This window comes from Hoplias malabaricus, chromosome 15, assembly GCF_029633855.1.
Source record: "Hoplias malabaricus isolate fHopMal1 chromosome 15, fHopMal1.hap1, whole genome shotgun sequence".
Taxonomy (NCBI): Eukaryota; Metazoa; Chordata; class Actinopteri; order Characiformes; family Erythrinidae; genus Hoplias; species Hoplias malabaricus.
The window spans coordinates 3390828-3401776 of NC_089814.1; the positions used below are offsets into that span (position 1 = coordinate 3390828).

Below are 10949 nucleotides of genomic sequence, written 5' to 3' on the forward strand. Positions count from 1 at the left end.
GATTCTTTGACTGTCCTTAGCACATTACAGTGTGTTGTAGTTATCCCTTGTTTGTGTATGAAAGGACAGCTAATGCATCTGAGATTTTATAATGTGGACCTAATTAACAAAGTGTAATTGCCACGGATGGATTAAAAGTGGAGGCAAAATTGTGATGTACTTTGTACAATGAATATAAAGTGCATTTATCTCATTTAAGTCAAATGCTGAAAAGAGATTTCTATAAGAAAGAACTCAGAATAGAGACATATCTCACATCAAACACACAGTACACAAAAAAGATCTGGTGGTTCCTCTCGTGTGCTGTTGATGTTTCTTTAGCTTTGCTGTTTAGATGTTAAGTTTACTCAGCATTTACGAATGCTGTACACATACAAGAATGCTGTATGAACACTGTACACTTGCATATTTATATCCTGTATATTAATGAGCTGTAAATCCTCAAACAACTTGTACAGATTTAATTATGTAGATATTCGTATTACCTTATATGTATAGTGTCTCATATCATGTAATACAATATATATATGTATATAATATTCATTCATTGTCTGTGGGTTGGCGGTGGGACCGAAGCCCACTTGGAATCACTGGGCGCAAGGCGGGAACACACACTGGAGGGGGCGCCAGTCCTTCACAGGGCAACACACATTCACTCACACACTCACACCTACGGACACTTTTGAGTCTCCAATCCACCTACCAACATGTGTTTTTGGACTGTGGGAGGAAACCGGAGCACCTGGAGGAAACCCACGCAGACACAGGGAGAACACACCACACTCCTCACAGACAGTCACCCGGAGGAAACCCACGCAGACACAGGGAGAACACACCACACTCCTCACAGACAGTCACCCGGAGGAAACCCACGCAGACACAGGGAGAAGACACCACACTCCTCTCAGACAGTCACCCGGAGGAAACCCACGCAGACACAGGGAGAAGACACCACACTCCTCACAGACAGTCACCCGGAGGAAACCCACGCAGACACAGGGAGAAGACACCACACTCCTCACAGACAGTCACCCGGAGGAAACCCACGTAGACACAGGGAGAACACACCACACTCCTCACAGACAGTCACACTACCTGCTGCCTTGCGTTCCTATTTATTTCACCTTTTCCTCTTTGCTGTCGACTCCTCTGTCTTTGCTCTGTGCTACTATTTGCTTATCTATGTCCTGTCAGTCACTCACTGACAGTAATGCCTATTATCTCAGATCATCCGTATCTCACCAGACTGATTCCCCAGTGTATGGTCAAAGCTGGGTCCAGTTAAAGGAGGGAAAGAGGACCCTGCGATTCGGACCCAGTCTCCATCATCGTCAGGCTCCTGCCTCCAGAAACAGAACCCTTCTTCAAAGGAGCAATTTATCTTCTCCTCATCTGAAAAAACAAACCACACATCAGACGTCAGATTAGAGCTGAAACTCAAGCTGTTTAGATTTTTAAAAGCTTCAGAAGTAATATCTTTATTTACTTAGAACTACTTTGGAAAATTTTACAACATTTATCCAATGCTCTTTTCCAGAGCGTCAGAAGTGCTTTGTCCTCTACTCAGAGAAAACGTCCTCACCAGGACAAAACGGTCTGAGACCAAGTTCCAAGGCACAGTGGCCCCCCCTTGTGGATCAGTCCGTAAATGTGAGTGAATGTGAGAAATAGTGCCCCCTGTGGTGCAATTACTGTCCAGTGAGTATGTACTCACAAAATCATATTCTCAATCTATCATTCGCTAACTCCCTCACATAAACACTCACATATTCATTCACTCACTCACTCACTCAATAACATACTTGCTCACTTAGTCACTCCTTCACATACTCAATCAGCTACTCACATAAAAACTTAAGACTCACTTTATCACATGTTCACTCAATCATATTCTCTGTCCATCACTCACTAACCCTCTCACATACAAACATATTCATTGATTCACTCACTCAATAACATTCTCACTCATTCACTCATACTTAGCTACTCACATACAGACTCACTCTGTCACACATTCACTCGTATTCTCTATCACTAACTAACTCCTTCATATATTCATTCACTCACTCAATTACATATTGTGCCATTCAGTGACATACATATTCCTTACTCAGTCACTCACTCTCGCTCACTTAGTCACTCCTTTGCATACTGACTCAGCTTCTCACATACACAGTTCGACTCACTCTGTCACATATTCACTCATTAAGTCTAATTCAGAGTCGATCACTCACTAACCCTCTCACATACACATTCACATATTAATTCACTCACTCAATTTAATATTCTCACTAAGTGACATACATACCTTCTCGCTCAGTCACTCACACCTCAGTCACACCTTCACATACTCAGACACTCGCTCAGTCATATACTCACTAACTCATTCTTAGGAATACACCACAAGGGGCGTTATTTCTCACATACTCCTTCATATTTATGGACTGCTCTAAAAGCCGGCCTTGTTTGACCGTGTGAACGAGTAAAGAGTCATTTTTGGTTAAAAACCTTGTATCTCCAAAAATGCCATCTACTCTTCAGGTCTTATTGAAATTTTATAATAAATGAGCCAATAGAAATGTTCCACAGTGTACAGACTTCAAATTTTTCTCCCATTTACTCGAAATGAAGAATATATTTCCTTTTCCTCTAAAGTTACAGTTTCAGAGAGACAAGGTTTTGGACTGTAAATATAGTATATATCAGTAGTGAAACAGTACTGGAAAGCTGTTGGATGTCCTGAGCCCAGTAGGTGGCGTTGAAGCCCTGCTGGTTGTTGACAAAATCGGAGGAAAATTCCACTGTTGCTTCACTGGAGAAAAGCCACACTGTTCCAGGAGAAGAACCTGATAAAACATCTGAGAAAGACATGCTCTTTTTATAAATCCTATAAAACTTTCTTCCCATTATTAGTCATTGCCAATTCACCAGATCACAAACACTCCCCCCAGCCTTAGAAGGGTGTGGTAAAACAGATGCGTTGAGGCATGAGGCCAATCCACCAATTCTTTTCAAACTGCCCTTAATGCAACACCAATTAATAGTTTAACACAACAGAGGTGAATGCAAACTGGCCAGATCTGTTACATCTGCCACTTGTTCTAGATAGCACCCTGATCAGTGAAATGGGGCACAGTGAGGTACACTCTACTCACCCAGAGAGCGAGGCCCAATATACTCTAAGGGGTGGTTTCCCAGACAAGGATTAAGCCTAGTCCTAGACTATTTCCAATGAAACAGATATAGTCCAGGACCTCAGCTCTAAGACTCCTGGGCTCGGACGGCTGAGGCACCATCAGGGATCAAACCGCTGACCTCTTCATGGTGGGGCCAGTGCTTAGATCTCACATCACTCTGAAGCTTACATATTTGTTTCTTAATTTGCATAGAAAATATTTAAGAAATCTATTAAAATAACATAATTATTACTAATAAATTACTCAAATCCTTGAATGTTTGTTGAACTCACAGGATAGTTTTTTTCCAGGGCCTGTTCCTTCATAAAGATATAGAATATCGATTCCTTCCTCTGTTTGGAAAACATCAAAGATGATATTTATGGCCAAACCATCATTCACGCTGTATGGAAAAAGGGCAAACAAATGAACAGAATGATATTGTGATATTTTTAGAAAAATCTGTCTTTAATGTAAAGTTATCTTAAATTATAGAAAATGATTTTAACACCAGAGGAATCTGTGCTGTGTTTTTGAAATGCCTTTAATATGAGGAAAGATCAACAAATGAGGTTATTGTTCACTTCATTTATTTAAAAACAGTTTTACGAAGATTGCCTTATAATTAAAGTGATATTTGTGAATTCCACAAATCCAAAGCCAAAATTAAATTCTCGATATTGCTTCTTTTGCTTTGGAGCTAAGAGACAAAAGTACAAACAATAACCTTTAACCATTAGCAACATGCTAATCAATGGGATATGAGCTTCAATTGTATTTGAGCTAAATTTCAGCTTTTAGCTCCAGTGATAAAAATAAAGAAGAATATTTCAGAAACCAAACATGTTGTAACTAAACCAGTTGTACATTTGGGTTAAATTTAGAGAAATCTTTAAAATTAAAGTAGTTTTCTGAGCAGTTGCTTTGAAGGAGGAGTGAAAATATATTAATAATATGTCTTTCTTAATGTACAACTCCCACGAAATTCAGAATTAAATAGCTTTGTACCTGTTTGTGCTCCTTAGAGTGGGATGGCAATGTTTAAAATAGGTTTAGTACAGAATCTAACACTTCCAGGCCTCTAGGTGTCAGTATAACGACTGTTCCATAATGTGAAGAAGAATCAGTGGAGAATACAGCTGACTGAAACTTTACTCCCAGAGGCAAGGTAATAGTAAGTATTAAAGTGATGAATTTTAAGTTATTATCTTAAATCACACAAATAAATTAGTTATTAAACAGGTGATACCGTATGATCCAGCGACAGTTTGTATCACTGTCATAATCCTGCGGGAAGTTTTTTGAATTGAAATAACCTCTTGGTCCCAGCAACAGGAACTGACCATCACATGCCGTCGCTATGGAAACACAAACCTCTGTTACCGTAGCAACTATGGCATCAACAATATCCATAGGAAACAAATGCCATTTATGACACATTAGCTGGAATATTATCAAACATGTTATAAAAGACTACATATGATCAACACTGTGATAAAATTCATTACTAATTTATCATCAAAATGTTTTTTTTTTATTCTTTTAATTCTTTACTGAATTAAAACAGCATTTTCTTTACCACAGAGGCTCTGAAACTCATCTGACCCATCAGGACAGTTCTGTTGTCCATCACAGAAATCAGACACAGGAACACAGCTATGTCCATCTCTACATGCTTTCTGACCGTCCATACACTTCACCACTGGAGCCAGAGGTCAGATAAAAAAAATTAAAAAACCTGAATTATTAAATACATCATATATCTATCAATCAGGGATTTCTTTTAAAGTTTGAGATAACACCAAAATAACACTGATACCAAAGGATTTATTAATAAAAAAGTAAATATGATCTGAAATATATATTTACATAAAGAAATGTTAGTTCAGATTGTGTGATCTGATTTGACAAGAGACATTTCCTAAGCACTGATATGGAGTATAACAGCATTAGGACTGTCAACTCTACACATATTCCTCCACTTTACAGGTGTGTTCTGTTAACCTTCATTACTATCACACCAGAGTGGGGTTTAACGGGGGCATCAGCATCAGCAGTGACACTGGGCTTTGGGCAGGTTAAATCCTTGACGAGATAAATGTACAGGATACAATACAGTTGCCTACGCTAACATAGACCTACATAAAGAAGCTGCATGCGCTAATGTAGACCTCCACAAAGTGGCGCACTGGTATGAAGAGCATAGTTTTTACGTGCTGCATTTTTTTTTGTGGGCAGAGCCAGATTTATTATTAAATATTATTATATAATAATACACATTCACAGTAATGTTGAAAACAATGGCACTTCCAGCATGAACTGCTTAAATATTTACATTTAGAGATTTTTTTTTATTTCTGTACATTTATAAACAGTTATAAAACTGTTGCTAAAATGAAAATATAAATGATTTTAATGTGGATTACCTGAGATCTGGATGCTGTCTGTGTTTATTACGAGTTGTCCACTTGTTTGGATGTTGGATACCAACTCATTCTCCACTGATTTAAAGTCCACAGCATCCAGGAAAAAAATGTCAAAACTAACCACTACACTGCCTTTGCTGTGAAAATAATAATTAAACATATATTCATTTTCTTTTTTTTGTTGAGTAAAATAACCATTGATCCGTTGGGTTAAAGGATGTTGTACAACAGCGTTTACCTGAACTTGGTCACTCTGCATCTCCTGAACTGATCTTTAAGGGAGCTATGTCCAAAAGCTTCAGAGATCTGACAAGTAACAGAAAAATTAAAGCTGAAACTTTCTGAAGGAGACAGTTATAACAAATCATGGATTTATATTATTACTCAGCAGATAGAACAGTCTGAGTCCGGCTTCATATTTACACTCCATTAATCTTTATTCAAAGATTATGAATGAGGTAATTAACTCTAGAAAATATAATGCTTCATATTTTCCATATGAATCAAATACACTATATGATGGGCGTTCCGAGGAACCCTGTTCTGGGTCCTCAAAAAAATACTTAACAACTGCCTAGCAACACCCTAGCAACCACCATATATATGGTAGTAATCGCATTGCATGAACACAATAACAAACACAAGAAATACCTTAGCATCTCAACAACAGCATAGTAATTCATACATAAGCAAAAGACTAGCAATACCCTAGCAACTACAATGAATATCATAGCAACCACCTAGTAACTACTTGGAACACCATAACTACCTGAATATCTAGCAACTGGTTAACACTTAGCAACCACATGGAAATATACAAGAACTTTCTAGCAACATGCACACAATCAGCATCTAGATTCCACCTAACAACACCTTAGCAACCACAAAAAATCAATAGCAACTGGTTCACAACAGACTAGCAGTCACAATTTCAGAATAACAAAAAGAGTTTATTCACCAAGAGCTCAGTGTCAAAGGCCAGGGCTTTAAACTCCAAGCTGCTTTGGTTTCGGAGCTCGTCTGTGAACACAGCTCCTTCTGAGATCATCAAACTCCCACTAAGAGTTGAGTTCTGGGTCACTGCTGCATTCTGATTGGCTAAAAATAACAAAAAACAACAAATTGTGGATTAGAAAATGTTCCTTTAAGAATGTTTGTATATAAATAGTTATGGTTTTGATTCAAGTTTCAAAATCTGAAGTTTAGTGAATTCATTCATTAAAAAAAATATTAAATTATATAAAATATTGAATAAGAAATGTTTTATATTTGTATGTCCAGTTCCACCACAGCAATCCTATTTTACCATAATGTTTATAATCAGAAAACACACTTCTATAGAAAACTTTGTGTCTTTGTTTGAATTTGAATTTTGCAGCAAATCTGATTCGTGTTTGAAGTTCCAGTGTGGAAACTGAATTTGTATTTCATACGTTGAACATATTTTTACAGTTCTAAAAGAAATTCAGTTTGATTGGATTCTGTTTCAAATTAATAATAAAGCAAATAAAATGCTGTACACAGTGAAACTAATTCAGTAAAATTCATATTTTAACTTCTCAAACATCGCTGTTTCAGTGAAATGCACAGAGCAGTATCCAACTGCAGAGCTCGAATCTGAAATTTGAATTTGATAAACTGAATTGTTTCTGCTGCATTCAGCATTTCATTTATAATTACCACACTATAGTAGTTTGAAACTGTGATCTTTTATCAAGTGAATGAATGATTTAATTCTTTTTAAATTCATCTTTAATGTAGGCAGTATCTCTAATATTTCTCATTAGGAGCATGTTGTAATTATATTCAAAGATCATTTCAGTTTTTTTCAGATATTTCTACTTGTTTTAAGTTAATTTATCAAATGGAATTACTTTATTGTTCAATTAGTAGACAATATAATTATTTTGAGTATATGTCTTAAACAATATAATTCCAATATAACATTTAGATTCCAGTATAATTACACAAAAATAATAAGTACAAAAATAAACCTTCCCAGAATCATAACCACAAACTATTCTAAGATTTAAAAATTTACAATAGACATATTGACTATACTTAGAACTTTTATAATACTTTTTTTTACCAGATTGTAGAGCCAATAAGCAGACAATGATCAGCCCAATGCAAACAGCAAACAGCAGAGTGACTGTCGTGGTCAGAAACACCTCAAATGATGTCCAGTTACTCTTCCGACGGCACATTTTTATACATTTCCTGTTGAATTTTCTATTACTTTCATGAATTTCTGATTTAAACTGTTACTAAACTTCCAGATTAAACCTTGCTCCACTGTAATCCCCAAGGTCTGTAGCTGTAACTCAGCACTTCCTTCTAAAAGCAATTTAAAGAGTTTGTTTATCTGTTATTATCTGTGTTTATCTGGGAGAACGCCAGCTGTAAAGTTTTATTATTTAACGAGCAGTAATAATAACATTACTGTGGGTAAATCAGTCAGTGGGAAGTGGCGCCAGTGAAGAGGGGAAAGTTGGGAAAGATCAAAGGCTTTAATCTCAGACGACAAATTCAAGGACATTAAACAATCTAATGAAATTTTCAGATTTATTTTTTTTTGCGGACGTTTTAGTGAATGGTGGTTTTGAACTCAGACGACAAATTCCTGAACATGAAATATATTGTAGAAAGAATAATCAAAATAAAAGCGTAAATATACTTGAAAATGTGGGTATAGTATTCTTGAAACTTTTTTCAAATTGTTATTTACCTTCTGTAACATCTTTGAAGGGTAGAGAAAGAGAGCAGGGAATTTGAGATCCGCTTCACAGAAGCTTTACAGATTGTCCAGGGTCCTATGGCTCTCCTCACAGGTTTTCTACTGGGTTTAGAGTCGGGACTGAGATGGACATGGCAGAAGCTTGGATTTGTGTTCAGTAAACCATTTGGATCATTGTCCCCATTTTTAGTTTCTTGGCCAAAGAAGGTTTAATTTAAGATGTCCTGGGATTTTATGGAGTCTATGAAGCCATGTACTTGAGTGAAGTTCCCAGGGCCTTTAGAGGAAATATACCTCCATAACCTCACAGACCCTCCATCATACTCATGTACAGCGAGCCTCATGTTATTTTCAATGTTGTAATTTTATATTTATCCTAAAGCCACCTTGAGTCTTTTGCTTTTTTGACTTGACAACATCTGACCAAAGGTCCAATCAAAGTCACAGTAGCATTTAGTTAACTCCAGATCCTTATGTTTCTGCTTAGGTGACAGGAAACTCTTTTTAGGGCATACTTTACAAATAATATTCTGCCTTAGAGGCACTGCGTGATGTTAGTTTTAGAGACATGGCAACTTCAAGAAGCCACTCTAAGTCTACAGCAGTGATCCTTGGGGATTTCTTCCCTTTCTCTGTGCATAAATTTGGGTCCTAGTCTAGGGAAGTTTATTACAGCTCCAGTAGATTGGGCTTCATAATTATTGTCCTAGAGGCAACATTTACAATTGTACTAAAAGAGACCCTGTGTGTAAAGCTCTGAGTGTGTGTCCTCCCCATGTGCCGCTCTGCAGTCGGTTTGCACTGGAAACTGCTCAAATGTGTTTACGAAGCCCCAGTGTCTGTAAATGGGTAAAAAAACAAAGTGTCTGGGTCCAGTGCTAGACTTTCTCTCTCTCTGCTCACGGCAGAGAAACGCCATCTGGAGGTTTTTAGACAACGGAGAGACTCCAAACGCTGAAAAGCACCAACCGAGATGAGGATGTTGCTCTATTCCTGCTCCATAGGGGGGTCACACTGACTTATTTCTGCTGTTACAGTTACATTACTTAAGGTGGAACTGACTCTAAATTCAGGAGAGCGCTAACTGCATGAAAGTAAACACAGAGGGAAAGTGCTACAAAACTAAACAGCTCGAGTTACACATGAGTTTCTGTGGGAATTCAAATAGTGAATAAACACTTACAGACAATTTACACTTCAGCTGCGTTCAAACCGTCGCTTACATTCTCGAACATAAACAAGCAAACGAGAACTGCATTTACCCACAGTCGCAGACATCTCCTTAACTCTAGATTTTCAGATGAGCAACCAGATAAGTATCCTTTTTTAGCCATTCCCTGACTTGTGGATTTTAACATACTGTGTCTGTTTGTGTGTGGATATGTGTGTGTGTGTGTGTGTGTGTGTGTGTGTGTGTGTGTGTATGTATACACTCTAGTTACTCCAGTGAAACCCCACTAAAAGTCACTGATTTCTGCCTGACAGTTTCTAGACACACTGACAACTTTAAAAAGCAAAGAACAAAGCTTAATGAATAATAAATTCTTCATTTTCATTTTGTTTCTTTTGTTAAAACAATTATTTTGTTAAAAATCTATTTCTTGTTGAGTGTTTTGCTTTTCACAGAATAAGTAACTTCAAAATATGAAGAAGATTCCAGGGAATAACACACAAGGAGAGTATAAACTTTCAAAACCAGTTTAAATTAAATCCTAAAATAAGTTCAGATTTTAAACCCTTGAGGAATTCTTCTTGGCCTTGAACTGTGTTTAGTTTCCAGGATCTTATCATTAACACCACGCCTAATGTCCCTTTCTTCCTCAAAGCTACAACACAGTCATTAACGTCACTTTTAATACGGCTCTTTAAAATTACACCATAAACATTTATCAATTACAGACACTGGGAAATAACTGATCTGCTTCAAAAGAGACTTTAACTTTAACAAACCTAGCGCTCACTGGCACTTACTTCATTCTGTGAAGTGACACAGGTTTAGTTACTTTACACTAGGTCTTTGTCCCTAAAATTATTTTACAGCTACATATCCATTTCATAACCAGCATAATCCTACAAACACATTTGTAAAATGTTTCAGGAGATTTCAAGAAACAATAAGGCACAATTTAAATGCATTCAATTTTATTTTTGGATTTGTGTATTTCTTCATGTTGGTTACAAAATCATGAGTACTGGAATACGGAAAGTGCCCACCACCTTTTTTAAAATCATCTGTGAATAATCAACTAAAGAAAATGAATTCAGTAATTTCTTAATGATATATTTCTCCCACACTGTTTTGCTTTGATGTGGTTTCTTAACTCCCCACACCCTAGTTTTCACCACTGGTCCAGGAATAGAACCGGAAATGTTTTTGACTGTCCCTATTAATAAAGGCCTTTTAGTTGTATTTTAAAGTACCAACTTACAGCAGTATGAAAACTCTCAACATTCATGGTCAAATTATCTGATTTTGTTGTACATCTAAGTGAAAATAAGTCAACGTGATCTACAGGCACGTTACAGGCAATTTATGGGCTACTTTTGTGGTCATTTTAATGCTTATTTGTATTATTTTGTGAAATCATCCTAAATGTAATTGTTTTCTTT

The 10949-nt window shown here is 36.8% G+C and overlaps 1 protein-coding gene across 1 annotated transcript in view; it reads right to left on the minus strand.

Annotated features, from left to right (window-relative positions):
* tmprss15 (transmembrane serine protease 15) overlaps nucleotides 1–7809 on the minus strand; it is a 31364-nt gene extending 23555 nt beyond the window's left edge. The window contains exons 1-9 of the mRNA XM_066646321.1: nucleotides 7692–7809; nucleotides 6561–6700; nucleotides 5841–5908; nucleotides 5603–5739; nucleotides 4756–4878; nucleotides 4426–4534; nucleotides 3470–3579; nucleotides 2721–2858; nucleotides 1243–1392 (exon numbers count right to left, since the gene is read on the minus strand). Of these exons, the coding sequence (XP_066502418.1) occupies nucleotides 1243–1392; nucleotides 2721–2858; nucleotides 3470–3579; nucleotides 4426–4534; nucleotides 4756–4878; nucleotides 5603–5739; nucleotides 5841–5908; nucleotides 6561–6700; nucleotides 7692–7809 (1093 nt within the window). The remainder of the gene's footprint in view (nucleotides 1–1242; nucleotides 1393–2720; nucleotides 2859–3469; nucleotides 3580–4425; nucleotides 4535–4755; nucleotides 4879–5602; nucleotides 5740–5840; nucleotides 5909–6560; nucleotides 6701–7691) is intronic.
* Nucleotides 7810–10949: the final 3140 nt, after the last annotated feature.